This window comes from Tamandua tetradactyla, chromosome 1 (genome assembly GCF_023851605.1).
Source record: "Tamandua tetradactyla isolate mTamTet1 chromosome 1, mTamTet1.pri, whole genome shotgun sequence".
Classification (NCBI taxonomy): Eukaryota; Metazoa; Chordata; class Mammalia; order Pilosa; family Myrmecophagidae; genus Tamandua; species Tamandua tetradactyla.
This window is the reverse complement of record NC_135327.1, coordinates 234,057,897-234,076,829: the sequence shown is the minus strand read 5'-3', so window position 1 is coordinate 234,076,829 and position 18,933 is coordinate 234,057,897. Positions and strand designations below refer to the sequence as shown.

The window sequence follows — 18,933 nt, the reverse complement described above, 5'->3', positions numbered from 1 at the left end:
CACATACTAGTGTTTATTTTCATTTATGAATTTGGGATAATGCAATAAGCTGAATCAAGTAATTATGGGGGATCTGCGGAGGGCCTGCTGAAATTAAGATGTTGCTAGTATTCTAATTTAGAAACTAAAAATTCAAAAATCTATTTTGACCTTAACTTATATGCTTGGTATCAAAACAATCATTATGCTTCTAAGATACTAAAAAATCTGGTTGTTCAATTAGAGTGTGAGTCAATGTCAAATCCTTATTCTAATAAGAGTAAGTTAAAAGTAAACTTAAATTTAGACAGGGTAAACTATACTTCTCATAATTTCGGCCTTTAAAAAGAGACTTGGGTGGGCCAGAGAGAAGGAAAGTCTGCCTGTGCCTGATGTACACCAAGAGTCAGTCTCACTTCTCAAGCCTGGGCAGTTGCTCTGGAGAAGGCGGTTGTCTCGAATCTTGACCCAGCTCACAGGCTGACTGGAAGAAAGTGATGAGGCCCTGCAGACAAAGTGCTTTATAAACTGGAATGCTGCATGCAAATGCCAGACATTATTACTTTTTCCCAACAGGTCCCCAATTATACGGCAGGCTCATGTTTCAGAAGATCATAAATCTGTAGCCTGAAGACTAGCTTGCACGGCCCACTTAACCAGACACACCTGCTATCCGTCCACCTAGTAGCGGTGGGCGGGCGTAGCCAGGGGCAGGGAGTGAGATGAAGACACAAACGTAAAAAGTCTCTTTTCTTCAGCTTTCCAGTAGGTCAATTATTCTGAGAAGGATGAAAAAGAACAAGTATCTAGACACCATTTCCTGCTAAATGGAAAGTGGAACTACCCAAAAGCTTATTTAATGTGAGAACTGTTCATATATGAAGTGCTCTGAGAAGGACTGAAACAAAAGCATGCTATGTTTGGGGAAAACAATCAAATTAGATCAGTGGATTAGTTTGTAAGTGATAGTGACTGAAAAGACTTGAAGTTGAAAAATGAGTCTACTTTTTATCCTTCAACTTCCTATAGTGAACTATATATAACTAACTATGCTATGAATAGTGATATTCAGGTGAAAAACTAGAGTTTATATTCTCCATGATAAGTCAAATTAGAGAAAATAACCCTTTCTGAGGTGGCTGAACAAGTTCGCTTGTTTGCTTCTTAATAATTCAGTTTCCAGTCTTGTTGACACACATAAAATTCTATAGATAACTATTTTATTTAGTCAGTTAGTTAAAACACACCAAATGCATTTTTATATGCACCTCTTAGGTCTCAACTCTGAAAAATTGCCACATTAATGATTTAAAAAATTTTGCAAAAAGCAAACACTCTTATGATACTACTCTTATGACAACTGTATCCCTACTCTAAAAACTTTTGTTTTAGTATTATTTGCACAAAATAATATGATGACATTGTTTAACCTGCCTTGTATCATTAGCCTTTTCAAGTTCAGGTCTTCCCAGGTCTCTGAATGTTCCCTGTGCTCTGAAGGCACTGCTTTATCCCTTTACCCATGAACAGTTTAACTGGCCACCTAAGGTCTTCCAATCTTCTCCCTGCATGATTCTTTTCTCAAGAATCTCATTCATTACAGTTTCAGTAACAGCTATAAATATTCACTAGAGAACAAACACAGAGGTACCTGAACAGGTAGAGAACATGGTGCATTAGTTTGCTAAAGCTGCTGGAAAGCAATATGCCAGAAATGGAAAACCTTTTAAAAAGGGAATTTAATAAGTTACAAGTTTACAGTTCTAGTGCCAAGAAAATGTCCAAACTAAGGCACCAGCAAAAGGTTAGCTTCACTCAAGAAAGGCTGGTGCTGTCTTTTTCTTTTTCTTGGTTATTCAAAACTTTTATTCTTGGTTATTCAAAACAACTTCTTGCCTCTAGCATCACTTCTCTTTAGTAAATTCTATATAATTGTCATTCTTTCTGCTTGTGCTGGTTTGAAACTGTTATGTACCCCAGAAAAGCCATGTTCTTAAATCCTAATCCAATTTTGTGGGAGCAGACCTATTGTTTAGGGTGGGATCTTTTGATTAGATTGCTTCCATGGAGATGTGACCCACCCAATTGTGGGTGGGACCTTTTGATTGAATTGTTTCCATGAAGATGCGACCCTGACCACTCAAGATGCTTCTTAATCTACTTAGAGGAGTCTTTTAAGAGCTCACTCCTGGCAGAGAAAAGCCAGAGAGAAATATGCCAGGTGCTAAGCATGGACTCACAGAAACAGCCAGAACCTGGAGAGAGCCAAGGGAAGCTAAGAGATGAAATCCTGAGTTTGCCCCAGAAAAGCTAAGTGGGGGCCCACAGACCTTGGAGAGAAGGCACTGTAATCAAGAACCTGGAAGCAATGAACGGGAGCAAAGACCTCAGATGCCAGCCACGTGTCTTCTAGCTGACAGAGAAATTCAGATGCCAGCTGCCTTTTCTCCGAGAAGATATCCTCTTGCTGGTGCCTTACTTTGGACATTTTCATGGCCTTAGAATTGTAACCTGTAACTGAATAAATCCCCTTTTAAAAGCCAATCCATTTCTGTTACATTGCATTCCAAGAGCTTTAGCAGACGGAAACACCGCTCAAGCCAAATACTTTGCTGACTTTTCCTTGCACATGAAGAGCTATCTTCTGCCTGTGTTCATAATAATAGGTCACTTCCTTCAGTCTCTGCTCCCATTTGCCCAAGTGACCCAATCCCTGACTTCATGATATTAATCTTAGTTCCCTTTCATGACATTTCTTTGACTACTGTATTATACTGTGCCAGTTTGAAAGTATTACATACCACAGAAAAGCCATGTTTTAATCCTGATCCAATCTTATAGAGGCAGCCCTTTTTAAAAATCCTAACTCAACACTGTAGGTGGAAACTTTTGATTAGACTATCTCCACGGAGATGTGGCATGCCCAACTGTGGGTATGACCTTTGATTAGATGGAGCTGTGATGCCACCCATTCCAGGTGGGGCTCGATTAGTTTACTGAAATCCTTTAAAAGAGGAAACATTTTAGAGAGAGTCAGAAATGACGGTGCCCACAGAGCCTGCACAGCACACTGAGCCCATACACCCAGAGATGCTTGGAGAACAGTTGCTTCATAGAACAGAGACATGGATGTTTCAAAATACTTAGAGCCCAACAGATGTTGCTATGGGATGTTAAGCAAGTCAGAACCTGGAGAGAGCCAAGGGAAGCCAAGAGATGAAAGCCAGTCCTGGGAAAGCAAAGCGAGGAACCCCCACAGGAACAGAGGCTGAAAGCAACAGAACCCAGGAGAAAGGGACCAGCAAGAGACCAGTGTACCTTCCCAGCTGATGGTATTCCAGATGCAACAGCCTTTCCTGAATTAAGTACCTTTACCTGGGTGCCTTAGTTTGGACATTTTCATAGGCTTAGAACTATAAAGGTGTAACATTAAATTCCCATCATAAAAGCTGTTTCATTTCTGGTATATTGCAGTCTGGCAGCATTTATGAAACTAATACATATACTATTTAAACAATTTTATGTTTACATTTACTTGTTAGATTTTCTAAAAATTGTCCTTGGTTAAATTTGGTAGTTAGTTCAAAATATATAAAAAATATTTAGAGAAAGAAACAATTAATTTCTCATTTTTTCCAACAAAGGATTCAAGGTGATAGAAGAATGCCCAAGTTTGTCACTCACAATGATTCAATGTTTAACCTCTTGATTTAATACGAGGCTAAACTCATTACGTGGTAGGAAAACTTAAAGATATAAATTGCTTTTACTTCCTTACCCAAAGATGAAGAATGAAATCTTTCTGAACATTTAAGAGTATCAGTCCCAAGAGGAAATAGATACAGTGGAAGAAGGCAAGAAGACAACACTGTTCACAGCAACAACTAACACAAGTGTAGAGAAGAGGAGACTGATCTGTAAAGTACGTGCCATGTGTCAAGTGCCTGGCCAGGGTACTTCCCAGGTTATTCATTTAATCTTTACTAACAGATGCAGTTATTCTCATAAATATGAAAACAGATTTATAGACCTCTGCTTAAAGGTGTACTGCTAGTAATTAGTAAGAGAAAAGATACATTGATTAAATTTGTGTGATTCAGATTTTCAGAGAGCAAAAGGGCAGGTTCCCAAGAAGTGTTAAGACAGAAAAAAGTGCATTCACATAGAGAACTGAACCCATTGAAGAGCTCACACGGACTTCACAAATTTCCCAACTTGGGGTTCTACATGGTGACTTAAAATGGAGCTTAAAGCATTACCTGGTTTAGAGTTACATGGGAAAAGTCAGCTATGATAGCTTAGGCACACCCATTTCTGAAGTCACTATACAAATGCAAAGGTGATCAAAACACCCAGGTAACAATGATGCAGTGGACATACGTAAACTTTTCAAAACTACACTTTGTCACTTAGGTAGAATAGCTAAGCAGAGCTTCAAAAGTGGAACATCTAATTATACAGAAATATTCTGGAAGGCTGGCTTATTTAATATTCATTTGGATAAACAAATGAGGAAATAATTTATTTTTCAAAGAAGTTTTTTAGGAGGTGGTATTTCCCCCCTTTGACACTTAATATCTGAGATTAAGATTCAAGTGACAGTAACTCCAGTATTCTAAGAAACATGAACACCTTATACCACAACAGAACTTGACTGGTTCAGAACAGGATCATATGTTTCTGTTTTCACCATTTCCTACTTAAGAAATGCAACCTAAGTGTCAGTAATAATCCATTGTCTTTTGACTAAAACTTAGGTCTAAGAATGTATTTCAAAGACACAAAAACATAAAACACAGAGTTAGTATTAATAAAATAACAGAATCTTTTACCTTCTGGATCATAGCTTTGGAAAACTCTTCTGGCTTGTTCTGAAGGAGCCTCAGGGGCAACTAAAGCCATATCCTGAAAAGATAAAAGGCATGGCATCAAACATCCACAAACCAAGAAGTTAAAACAAATGAGCAAAACTAGGGAGGGTGAAGACATGATGGTTTTTGAAGTCAGAGGACTCCGAGTTATTTCTATATCATGGAGAAGTCATACATTCTGTGAATCTGAATTTCTCCATCTGAAAAATGGGAATACTCCAACCACAGAGAACTGTTGTACGAATTACATGATGCTTTTATAAAAACACCTGAAAATCATAATATATTATAGATAATTAATATAAAAATGCAATCTGCAAAAATTAAGAACTTACATATTTGCTTCACAGTAATGTCCAGGCAAGACTATAACTTGAAATATTCTCTAGTTTTCAAATATTCAAAAATAAAGCCCAGAGTTTTATTATAGCAAAAAATATAGACAATTATATACCAAAGTATTCGAGATCTATTACTTTAGTATGCATGCTATATTACTATCTAGTCAAAGATCAATCAAGTTCTGCAAGCCCAGAATTTCATTTTTCTTAATTCAAAAGAAACACCCTAAATGCAGAATTATTCTATTTCCTACTGAAACAAATTCTCCATTGTTACTAATTCCTCACAGTAACAATGTTACTATTTACTAAAATTCTCAACACAAAGATTCAATGCTGTCTGTGATTCCTTGCAGAACTTTATGCCACCTATCCAGCAGATTCTACCACTTGGTGGACATGAATCCAGAATCCAGACTCCATTTTTTTTCCTTCTAGTCACAGTTTTTGTCTAAGCGTTTGAATATAATTGCGCTCCCACAGACAAGCCTCACCAGAAAACATGTTTCCAAGTCTGCCTTCCTGTCAGCCCAAATCCTTTTTAAGAAGTTATGGGGCATGGCATACATTTTAAATAAAATTTTTTTGTAAGAAATATACTAACCGTCCTAATCATACTATCAGTTCACTCCTGCTCACAGAGGAAGGCATCAACTTAAAGAATTACAACAGTTCTTATACAACCAAGAGGACTCGGTTCCCGAGAACCTCAACAGAATGTTCAGTTCACATGGAAAACAAGAATGACTTATAACAAGGCAATCCAGCAAGCCCTTATACATTTTTAATGAATTATAACTAAAGACAAAATAATGCAAATAATTTAAAGACCAACTGACATGACTCATGATTTCTCCCTTTCCTGCATTTACAATGATACTGTTTTGCAGAAAATGGCATGCTAAGTGCCATGTTTTCCTCTGGTCAAATGTTCAGTGCCTTTCTGACTTTATGATTTAGTCCTTTATTGCTGGAAGCCTAAGTGGTAGGCTGGATTCAGTGCTGGGGAGGGGACCACGTGTTCTTAATCTTACCACTAAAGATGTTATTTTTACTTGGGTGTGGCCCAGCTGAATGAGGTTGGGCCTTAATCCTGCAACCGGAGGCTCTACGAGCAGAAAGCCACAGAGGGGCAAAAGGTGGAGTGAAAGGAACCCGAGGACTGCCAGCAGGCAGAATACACGAGCCCTGGGAGAAAGCAAGCCTTTCAGCCTCCGACACTGAGAGCCAATACATTCCTAATGTTATTCCATCCCCCTGGGGCATATGTCATAGCAGCTGGGAAACTAAGACAGCCTGGATTCTAATCTTTTGCTATCATAAACAATGCTGCAACAAATAAACTTGCACAGGTTATTTCATACCCATGCAGTTGGATCTGCAAGGCAGAGCACCAAAACAGGATTGTTGGGTCAAAGGAATTTTGTAATTTTGGGAATCTTGGGTTATGTTCATTTAACCTATTTGGAACAATATTTCTTAAAACCCTCTTTCCTTTCCCTAACACCTCACCAGTGTAGCCCTAGCTCTGAGGTGAACTTGGCTAAAGTCAGGATTGCAGTGCCAGTCTGCTCCCTTCTGTCAGATTTAGGGAGCAGCAACTGACACCCAGCCTTATCATCATTACTTAGCTTCCTTTATCCTCCTCAAACTTTCAGTGTAAAAATTTCTATTCTGCTATAGGCTTTAGCTGCTATAAGCTTTAGCTCCTTTACCCATTTCCAACCCTGTTTCTTTCTTCCTTTTCTGTCTTTCCCTTTCCAATGGCTCCTGGAGTCTGGATGGGCATCAAAACTGGTTCTGGTGGTGGAGGATGTGTGCAGCTGTACATCACATTTCATAGCCATTCCTTCTAGTCACCACCTGCTCCATTTGAGCCTCTCTTGGTTACTATTAAGTGAGTGGGAAACGCATGCAATGTTTTGAAATAGTACTTAAAATTTGTAAATACTATTTAAAACTATGATCTAAAGACGGTCAAGGGATTATTAGAGTGTTTTTCTTGGTTAAAAACAAAAGAATCTTTTTGGGGAATAGGGAGGTAGAGGAAATAAAGCATTACTTTTTAATTATTGCAAAGTTAAGTTTTGGAAATTACCACTATTATAAAGTTGGGGGAGGCAAAAAAGTTCCACCGTTTGTAGCCATGGAATAAGAGTGACACCAAATTCTCTGGCATTAAGGACCTTCGAAAATGCAGCTGTCCCAAGAGAATTTAAAACGATTACCTGATGCTCTTGTCACTAAATTCCAAGTATTACAAATGGAAAATATTCTATACTAATGCAGAGAAGAACGAAAGTAGACTTAAATTCACTGCCTACGTCTTGCTCTGCGTACAATTATATTGGAAAAAAAAACCTGGGCTGTAGGAAATGTGTACCTTTTTATTTGAATAGGCTGTACTTGTTAGTACGAACAGAAATTTCAGCTGATGCTTGGACTGAAGTCCTAGTGTACTCTAGATTATCAAACACTCATTTAAAGCAGAGACCAGCCAATTTTTCTGTAATAGGCCAAGACAGTAAACAGTTTAGGCTTGTAAGCCATACGATCTCATGGATCACACATAAACAAATGAGCATAGCTGTCTACTCACGAAACGTTCGTGCTGGTTTGAAAGGATGTATTTACCCTAGAAAAGCCATATTTTAATCCTAATCCCATTTTGTAAAGGCAGCCGCTTCTTCTAATCCCTATTCAGCACTGCATGCTTGAAACTGTAATTAGATCATCTCTCTGGAGATGAGATTTAATCAACAGGGGTTGTTAAACTGGATTAGCTGCAGGCTTGTCTCCACCCATTTGGGTGGGTCTTGATTAGTTCCTGGAGTCCTATAAAACAGGAAACATTTTGGAGAATGAGATTCTGAGAGAGCAGACAATGACATAGCCACAAGAAGCAGAGAGTCCACAAACCAGCGACCTTTGGAGATGGAAAGAAGGAAAACGCCTCCCAGGGAGCTTCATGAAACAGGAAGCCAGGAGAAGAAGCTAGCAGATGACACTGCATTTGCCATGTGCCCTTCCAGATGAGAAAGGAACCCTGACCATGTCCACCACGTGCCTTTCCAGATGAGAGAGAAACTCTGACCATATTTGCCAAGTGTCCTTCCACTTGAGAGAGAAACCCTGAACTTCATCGGCCTTCTTGACCCAAGGTATCTTTCCCTGGATGCCTTACATTGGACATTTCTATAGACTTGTTATAATTGGGACATTTTCTCGGCCTTAGAACTGCAAACTAGCAACTTATTGAACTCCCCTTTTTAAAAGCCATTCTGTTTCTGGTATATTACATTCTGGCAGTTAGCAAACTAGAACAATGTTCATCTTGCTAAAACAGGCAGTGGGCTGAATGTGGCCCGTGGCACAGTTTGCCAATCCCTAATTAGAGAGTATATTTCTCTCCAAATCTCTAACACTTATTCAACCCATCATCTTTTCAACACATATCTGCAGGTGTAAAGATGTCATAATCACCTTCCTAGATTTTACAAAGAAGATATTTTGGCTGTCTTCTATGTCAGACAGAAGGAACAGAGTCAGGAAAGGAAGGGATGGGAGGCAGCAGAGCTGAAGAGAACTGAGAAGAGCTGTCATGGCATACGACAACACTCAGTGTTCGCCAGCTGCTGGCTCCACCCAGGCTATGAGGAATAGGGTGTGGGCACCAGTAGGTTAGGGCTGGAGAGGCTGCAGTAAGATACTGAACCAGAGGAAAGAGAAGAGTTCAAAGGAATAAGAAGGCAGGATTTTCAAAAAGGAACTTAGGAATCTTATTGCTTGAAGTTAAGAACTGTGAAACAAAATCTCAAAACATCCTGTGTGAGAAAAAGAACAGAAACTCCCTGTGTGAACTACTCAAACTGATATGCCCTTCTCCACTGCCCCCCACCCCTCCACCAGTGGCACTGGTCAGGTTCCACCTAACAAAACCACCAACTCTGTCGTTACTAATAATGCAAATTGTGCCTCATTAAAATATCATGTTAGCTCCTTTGGGCTCAGTGATACACTGATAGCTAATTTACTAAACTTCTAAGGAATGAACTCTCGTTAATCATACCAGTTGTAAGATGTGTGTATTAAAGTGGAAAAAAAGAAAAGAAAATTAAGTAAAAAATCTAAAAAATTACTGTAAATTCTCATGAAAACATTCCAGAAGTTCTTATCCCCAAATTAAAACCAGTATATAGTCTTCTAAACTGATTGTCAGCTTGTTTATTTTGAGTGTTTACAATGCTTTTAGACTGTTATAGAAAAATGATCTCTTGGTTAAAGCTTGCTTAAGTTTACATGTTTAAATGCTCATACATGAACCCAGGAAAAGTTATAAAACCACCTTCTATTCCCTTTAAAGTAGTTCATGTTGAAGTTTTAACTTTCTAACTTGATTTAAAATGACAAATTCTGGCACTAATTTTTACCAATTTATTTAAGCTAAACATTTTTAAACAAGGTCCCTAATATATAGATCTGTAGCAGGAATGACCCACACATTAAATTTGGCAATATGCTAATATTGAATGTATTTTATATTTACACAGTAATTTTAAACAACAAATTCAGAATTTCACTCAATTGACAAAGAGTAATTTACACTATTAAGACAACATACGTTAGTGATAGAGACATTATAATAGCTCTCTTTTTCTCTCTGCATGTAAAGGATCTGATCCAGTTATAAAGGATGAAATCAGTAGCACTATCATGGAACAAATATGGAATGTGAAGAGGGTCCCAGCCCTCAGATTTCCAAGGTTTACCATGCCAATAGCATTTAGATGACAGGTTTAGTATATTTTTCCATCTTAACTATTTACATACCCATACTTTTTTGAGCACTACCAAGCCTAACAGATGGTAGAGACAATCTCATCTGTGTCCTTAAGTTCATGGAGAGTGGAAAAGAAAGAAAAATATGCTACTTTGTGCCTATTTTCTTGCATATTATTAAAATTATCTTAAGAAAATTACTTTCTAAAATAAAGTTAAAACATTTACTAGCCCCCTCCCCTCAAGAAAAGGCTCCCTGAATAAGTAACGAGATTCCAATTAAGTAATTCTATGTTATCCAAGTCAGCAGAGATATTTGAAAGCGTTTTCTATCCTTCATCCCTGGCTGTATCTCTTAGGAGTACATTTCCATGTGAACTGCAGCTGAAACACTTGTAGGGACTCAGTTGAAAAAGACTCTAAGCATTAGTCAAGTATTTACACACTGCTTTAGGTAGCTATATTTAAGCTCTGATTTACCACCAAATTTACATTTATTCTAAATACAGTAGTTTATAGTTGTCTGATCTACTCAGATACTTTTATCAGAAGAATGTTAGAGGAAAGAAATTTCTATTCAACCAATTTACTGGTCAACAGGGATTGCTAAACAATAATCTAGCTTCACCAAACTTCACTTAATCAGCAAAGTACTATAGAAAGGAATAAAAAAAAAGCTGTAATGGGACTATCCAATATCCTACAGTCATGAAAATAAATATCCCTTTTCCAAGTAGTTTGTCTGTATCATCAGCATAACTGTACCTGCTGTTCACCATAAACCTTTTATAATGTTGTAACACTAGCTATCTTAAACATCTACTGAAATAGCACTGCTGGTTTTGGTTGGAGGGGTAGGCATAAGTAGTGTATTACTGAAGGGTCTTTAGAGTTTACTTATCATACCTTCATCATTATCAAAGCACTTTGCTGCCAGGAGCAAAGAACCATTGAGACACTTAACTAATTTAAGGTTAAGATTACATTTACATGAATTAATTAGGAGAGGTCAGGCTCACGTGAAATGACTCAGGAGTGAACACGCTCATGTGAATTAACTCAGGAGTGAAATAACTCGAGAGGTCACACTCATGTGAAATAATTCAGGAGAGGTCATGTTCATGTGAATTAACTCAGGAGAGGTCAAGCTCACGGGAATTAACTCAGGGGAGCTCGCACGCCCATTATAGACATTGTAGCCTGTAGGCAATAATCCGTAATGCTCGAGTCCTTCCTAATTACTAAAAAAGTAAATTCAGAATCAATAAAATGAACTGGTATATAATTTACCTTTAGGAGTTAAGTTTCATTTTAAAAACAATTTACAATGTTTCAAAAGACTCTTCACTCATTATACGTGCCAGTTTGAAGCTATTACGTACCCCCAAAAAGCCATGTCCTTTAATCCTCATTCAATATTGCTGGGTGGGATGTTTTTGATTGTTTCCATGGAGATATGACCCACCCAATTGTGTGTGGTAACTTTTGATTAGATAGTTTCCATGGAGATGTGTCTCCACCCATTCAAGGTGGGACTGTTTACTGGAGCTCTTTAAGAGGCAACCATTTTGGAAAAAGCTTTAGAGATACCAGAATTGACAACGTTCACACAGCCAGAGACCTTTGGAGATGAAAGAAAACACCGGCAGGGGAGCTTCATGAAATAAGAAGCTGGGAGAGAAAGCTAGCAGATGTTACCATGTGCCCTTCCAACTGACAGAGGTGTTCTGACCTTCTTGAACCAAGGTATCTCTCCTCGGATGTCTTAATTTGGACACTTATATAGCCTTGCCTTAATCTGGACATTTTCACAGCCTTAGAACTATAAACTTGCAACTTAATAAATTCCCCTTGTGAAAAGCCATTCTAGGTTCTGGTATATTGCATTCTGGTAGCTTGCAAACTAGAACACTATAGTTATGAAAATGATCTGGGAACTACTATGAAACAGATTTTAAGTCAATTATCAAATGTTCCCAAGGCTTCAGTTCCAGCGTCGCAAGCCATCAACTGATGCCATCATTTGAAAGTAGGCAAAGCAGTGGTCTTTTCCCCTTACTTTTCCATCACCTTCCAAATTGTTTGCAAGCTCCCAGGCACTTTCTCCAGCAGCCCTCTGCTGTGAGGCACAATTTGGGACAGGGAAAGAAAAAGAAAGCAGAGCCCTTTGAAATTCTTCTTCCAGAAAAAGTGAACTCCAAATGCACAAGTGGAAATGTGGCAATAGGAGTAAGTATCTCCAAGAGATGTGATCTCATTACACCACACTCATTGCTCATTGTTAAAATCAATGAATTGTGTATACTTTCATTGCTCCAGTACACACAAAAAAGGTGCATACTGTTTGTTGAAAGCTTCAATCTACCAGATCCTTTCAGCCCATCACCTGGAAGCGATCCTAAAAATGTCCTCCTGTGTCTCTCACCACTCTCATTATCGCTTTTTGAATTCTAGGGGGGCTGTTACTGCAGCAAACTGGCTAAAGGAATTAAACACCAATATTCCTGCTGGGGTTTTACTTCCCTGTGCCACATGCAATATACTCCTCTTCTTCCTCATGCTATTAGGGGTAATGACTTCAACAAGATAAGCTGCACGTGACTGATTAAAGATTACACTGAATACTTTTATATTTCATATGAAAATGAATGCCTAAAAAAAAACACTGAAACATCCTGTAGCCTGGACAGTATTAGGAATTTAACCTAGGAAGGGACAGAGTAATAAGAATGAAAAACAGGGGATGTCCCTGACCTACAAAATCCTACCTCATTTTCTACTATTTTAAACAATGTCCGACTGATTGCAAAATGGTCATAGTACACAACTTATAATATTCTTAAATTTTATCACAGTTTTACAGAGAAGCTTTTACTGTTTATGGAGAGGCTGCTTTTTCATTCGTGGATATACCTTACATATTCATTCATGCCTTGGTGATTCACACTGAGTCTTTCATATTAGCAAAAGCATGGAAATATGGTAAAGGGAAGTGGGATTTCAGAATAAATCTGATTTTTAAAGCTGATTCTATATCCAATCTCTTGGCACAACTAATATGGTTCAGCTGTACTAAAAGCATTCACTATTCTCCAAATACACTGGGAATTTTCACATTTCACATCGCTTGTTTTTTTGCTTAATCTTTTCTTCAAGCCTCATTTCCTGTAACTTTAAAGTGTCAACTCTTCTGTTCCTCCTCTCCCCTCTTCCAGTCACTACTCCACTGTAGTCTGATATTTCTTTTTCTAAAGGAGGGAAGAATTTAAAAATGGTACGTACCTCACAGGGTTGCTTTGAGGATTAAATGAGGAATGCTTGTAAAATTCTTAGCACAGTGTCTGACCCACGGCACTCAAATAGCACCAACCATTACAAGGCAGTTTTAATATTTGCATTGCATCAAAAGCATGAGCAATGCCGAATTTTTGCTGTAATTATTGTGAGAGAACAGAAGTGAATCTGGTAGTCTCTCTGGTCACAAGAAGACAGTGGATGGAGTAAGAATAGGGCAAGAAGGGAATGAGAGAGTGGGCAGTCACAGTCCCCAACAGTCCAGGCTGGACCACATGTGCCGAGCAGGATTTGGATGAGCACATTCTGGATAGAGGATGGCAGAAACAAAAGCACAGAAAATAAACAAGCAAAAAATAAAAAAACTGTTAACACTTAAGGACTATTCATATGCGACCTTTTGCCCTAATATGCTATCAGTTCCCACTGGCTACAATTACTTTCATCAATTATGGACAGAGGGCTATGAGTGTGGACTTTCTGGTACAGATTCTCATTAAAACTCATGGATTTTCACTCATGACAAAATACTTTCAGGCCCTTCTGCAGATGGTACTGTTACCTTGTTTAGACAATTATCTGAATTCCACAATCACACAAAATTAGGAGCAACAAACTCAAAGGGAGAATGGGACTATTACCAGCAACTGACAATGAGAAATGATAATGAAGAAAAAGAACATTTAGAAAAATTATGAAGACCAGATATAGAATCGCACTGGAGGAAGGCATTCAGAGTAGCAGCAAAGAGCACATAAGGGCAATTACTGTTCACTTTATTTAAGGAGGCAGGAAAATGTTCAATACATTTTAGAAGGATTCCAGTCAAAATTATTAAAAATAAAACGTTTTAGTGTTACAGTGGTACAATTAGCATAACCCTAGATAGCTGATAAAGGTTAGTCCTAAAATGTGCCAGGCAAATAGGAAACCGCTTGTGCTTAAAATTCACAAAGAAAAAAATAATACCCATTCAAATGATTGGAAATTGTAAGTATGTGTAGACTTTGACCCAAGCTTCCCAAATAGTTCAAATAACAGATTAACTTTAGTGTCTTCTGCTGTTGCTGTTATTTGAAAAGAGACTTGCAGGACATGTTGTATTTAAACTATAAAAATAATTAACTACAAATTCCCTTTCTGTAGTAGGTAAGGTATAAAATCGAACATGAGCACAAAATAAAACATACAGCTAAAGGTAATGGATGGGATGACTAACTTCATTAAAGTACAGAAAAACTCTATTACAAAATGCCTGGCTATGAATTTAATTTTATTCCTAGTCCCATGAATTTTACCCAATAATTAAAGATATATACAGGTGACATTTCTTTATAAGAAAGTCTTTAAAGAATTATTTTACTTCTCTTTCTTAAAGCTGTGTTATTACATGTAGAGAAATGAATTAATGGTAAATCAGATGCCCTACATTTAGGCACATAAAAACAAGGGCTCAAGGACTTAAATTTCAGTGTACTTCCTAATGTTACACCAAAGAACAGAGCAGAAAAGAAGCTTGTTCCCACAGAAATAATTCTATCTAGACTCCCAGTAACAGATACCACTGTGAGTGCATGATTAGCTCACATAGGAACAGTTAAATGCTCTGTTTTCCTTTGCATTTTGTTCAGGCTTTCTGTGTATTTTATGTTGAAACCTTCATGTGTTTTTGTGTGCTCTGACCTGAAAGGAAAACTGCAATAGTACAGCAAAGTCAAAGATGATACTCTGTATACTCAGAGTACTTTTCTAACCATAAGAACATTAAATTAGCCACGGAGGCAGGTTCCAACTATATTTACATGGAATCTATCTACATTTTATACATATAATTCTAATAATATATTATTATCTATATTATATATAGATATAATAGATAATATTAATAGATAATAATATTGAAGGCATCCAATCTTGTGGGGCCAGATCTATTGTTTAGGTCGGGAAACTTTGACTGATTGTTCCCATGGAGATATGACCTTTTGGGTAGATTATTTTCATGGAGATGTGGAATGCCCAATTATGGGTGTGGCCTTTTGATTAAATGGAGATGTGACTCCACCATTCAAGGTAGGTCTTGATTAGTTTACTAGAGCCCTTCAAGGGGGAAATAGTTTGGAGAAACCTCAGATGCAGACACTTGGAGAATAGTTGCTTCAGAGCTGACAAGAGACATGGATGTTTGGAGATGCCTAGATGCAGGCAGAACCCAGCAGATGTCACCATGTGCATTCCCATGAGATGCTGACAAGCCAGAACCCGGAGTTGTGTCCTGGAGGAGCTAAGTGAAGGCCCACAGACACTTAAGAGAGGAAACCACTGGCATCGGAAGCTGGAAACAACAGAACCAGGAACAAGGACCAGCAGATACCAGCCACATATCTTCTCATGTGACAGACATAGGCCATTGAGTCAAGATACCTTTTCGAGGATGCCTTAGTTTGGATATTTTTCTGGCCTTAGATATACTTGTAACTTATTAAATTCTCTTTTTAAAAGCCATTCCAGTTCTGGTATACTGCATTCTGGCAGCCTTTAGAAAACTAAAACATCAGCTATTTTTTGATTCATAAGTTAGGGAATCTACTGAATTCTTATGTTCAAAGATAAATGAACTGGATATATACAAAGTAAGTTAGTACAAAGGGTTGAGGGAGGGGCTGAATGTAGAGGGTGAGGAGTGGCCAGAGGAGACCTCACTGAGGAGATTACACTGATAAATGACCTAAAGGAGGGTCAGTGGCCTTCATGCTGGTACCCGAGGCAAGACTCCTCCAAGCAGAGGGAGCAGCGGGTGCAGAGAGGAAGGGAGCTGGGAGACTGAGCAAGACCTGGAGAGAGATGGGCAGGAAAAAGGGAAAGACCTTCTGGTGGCAGGGTCAGTCAGGTGCAGTCTGCCATGTTCTGAGGGCTTCGGCTTTGCACTGAGGGCAAGGGGAACCCTTGCAGGGTTTTAGCCGCAGAGGGACAAGATGTGAGTCACATTTTAATGGGATTGTTTGGCTGCTGAATTGGCAAGGGCAAAAGAGAGGTGATCAGAAGAGGCTATTGCAATTATCTAGGCAAAAGATTCTCCAATTTTATTTTTCAGTTCTTTCAGGTTTTTGGTTTCTCTTTTGTCCTCTAAGTGTTCTTTTCTTGCAGCCTTTATAGTTTCAAGGCTGGAATACCTTCTCTGAGGGTATTAGGTTTCTCAAGTTTTCTTTGATTCCCACACTGTTTCTGTTTTCCCCATCTATTCTGATTTGTTTTTCATGTAAGCATTCCACAAATGCCTGGTGACCCCTGGTCCGCTCACACTTAAAGGTGAGAAACTTAAGCCCCTTCTATTGCCCATGAATGACAGCTTCCGGGTTACCTGTCATGCTGCCCCCAGCCCCACCAGAGCCCAGACAGCCAGTGGCCAGGCCTTTCTTCGTGGGAGCCGTGAGGACATTCTGACGGGGGAGACAGTACAACTTAGTTTTTAAGTTTTACCTAAGGTCTGCCATGTCTCACTCTTCCTTCTATTATGTAAAAGGGCACAAACAAAAATCAGACATCGACAGTATTACAATGAAGACTATTACAAGTGGAAGGCTCTTAAGTTTGATGACAGAGGATTAAAAATGGTTTGAAATTCTTGAAGATTTTTAAATGGATGCAACCTTATTTGCTAGATTAGTTAAAAACAGAACAATTTATTGAAGTAAGTAATTTAAAGAGGAATGCACCCAGTAAGAAAATGGGGAACTGTTACTTTCACAGAGAATATGATTTAGACTCTGGCTTGCATGCCAAGGAGGGTAAAAAGAGCAAATGACACTGTATTGAGGTACCAAAAGAAGGATGGTATTTAAATCATTCTTTCTCATGTTACATCTAAGAGGAAATTTTAGTTTTTGTGAACTTTTAAAATGGTGACAGATTAAATGGTGGTTATCGACTACAATCTTCATTTAAAAGGTAACCCATTGTTCTAGTTTGCTAGCTGCTGGAATGCAATATACCAGAAAAGGAATGGCTTTTAAAATGGGGAATTTAATAAGTTGCTAGTTTACAGTTCTAAGGCTGAGAAAATGTCCCAATTAAAACAAGTCTATAGAAATTTCCAATTTAAGGCATCTAGGGAAAGATACATTGGTTCAAGAAGGCCGATGACCTTCAACATTTCTCTCTCAGCTAGAAGGGCACATGGTGAACATGGTGGCGTCTGCTGGCTTTCTCGTTGCTTTACAAAAGGGACTCACTCCAAAATGTTTCCTCTTTTAAAGGATTCCAGTAAGCAACTCCACTTTCAATGGGTGGAGACACACCTCCATGGAAATCATCTAATCAAAAGTTATCAAACCCACAATTGGGTGGGTCACATCTCCATGGGAACAATCAAAATGCTCCCACCCAGCAATACTGAATGAAGATTTAAAGGACATGGCTTTTCTGGGGTCCACCACAGACTCAAACCAGCACACCCACTCATAAAAGAAAAGGTGTCACAATAAATTTAAGGACACCTTGAAGCATTTACCACACAGCACTTAAACTGGAAAAGTGCCTAAGGTTTAAAAACAGATGACTACAGGGTATATTACTGCCAGATAGTTTCTGTTAAAAATGTTTCACTCCACCTCTAATACTTATTTGGCTCATATACCTAAAACTGAAACAGATGGATAATAATCTAGCTTAGGTAACAACGTTCTCAGTAAGATGACTACAAAAATTGCTTAAAATTTACAAGATTTTATCACTACTTACAAACTCTACCTCCTCATCTGTTACTTAAAATCTTATTTTTTCTTGCCACATTCATAACAAAGCATTACATTAAACCAAAAACATATTTTAGAAGGAAAGTTTAAACATTTGATAAATACCTTTCAAAAATGAACATGATAATTACAGTTCAAATACTAGTTCAAATATAAAATAAACCCAATTAAAGTACCAATAGTTCTGTATACACCCAAAAGAATTGAAAGCAGGACTTGAACAAATATTTGCATGTCAATGTTCACAGCAGCATTATTCACAATTGTCAAAAGATGGAAGCAACCAAAGTGTCCATCAGCCAACAAATGGATCAATAAAATGTGATATATACACTCATGGAATATTATCCAACTGTAAAAAGGAATGAAGCCTTGATGCTTGCAACAATTACGGTTAAAACTTGAAGACATCATGTTGAATGAAATAAGCCAGACACAAAAGAACAGCTATTGTATGATCTCACTGATGTGAAATAATTAAAATAAGCAAATTCATTGAGTCAGAAACTAGAATACAGGTTACCAGGGGCCAGGACGGTGTTAGGGAAGGGGGAGTTAATGCTTAAATTATACAGTGTTTCTATTCGGGATGATGGGAGTTTGGAATGGATGATGGTAATGGTAGCATGGCACTGTGAACGTAATTAACAGCACTGAACTATACATTTGAATGTTGTTAAAAAGGGGGAAGTTTTAGGTTGTATATTTGTTACTAAAATAAAAATTAAATAAAATCATAGGACTGACTGTAAAACAATGAGCCCTAAAATAAACCATGGACTATAATTAATATTACAATTATTAAAATGTTCTTTTATCAGTTGCAATGAATGTACCATACTAATGCAAAATGTATTAATAGGGTAGTATATGAGAACTCTGCACTTTATGCATGATTTTTCTGTAAACCTCCATGTT

General features: G+C 38.0%; 1 protein-coding gene across 5 annotated transcripts in view; it reads right to left on the bottom strand.

Annotated features, from left to right (window-relative positions):
• The window catches only part of MINDY3 (MINDY lysine 48 deubiquitinase 3), a 110,893-nt gene that overhangs the window by 16,667 nt on the left and 75,293 nt on the right, over positions 1-18,933 (bottom strand). For all 5 annotated transcript variants that reach the window (XR_013173037.1, XM_077155042.1, XM_077155056.1 and 2 more), the window contains one exon: positions 4,812-4,884. Coding sequence is in view for 4 of the 5 variants with exons in the window: in XM_077155042.1 (XP_077011157.1) it covers positions 4,812-4,884 (73 nt within the window). In the remaining variant the exon portion in view is untranslated. The remainder of the gene's footprint in view (positions 1-4,811; positions 4,885-18,933) is intronic.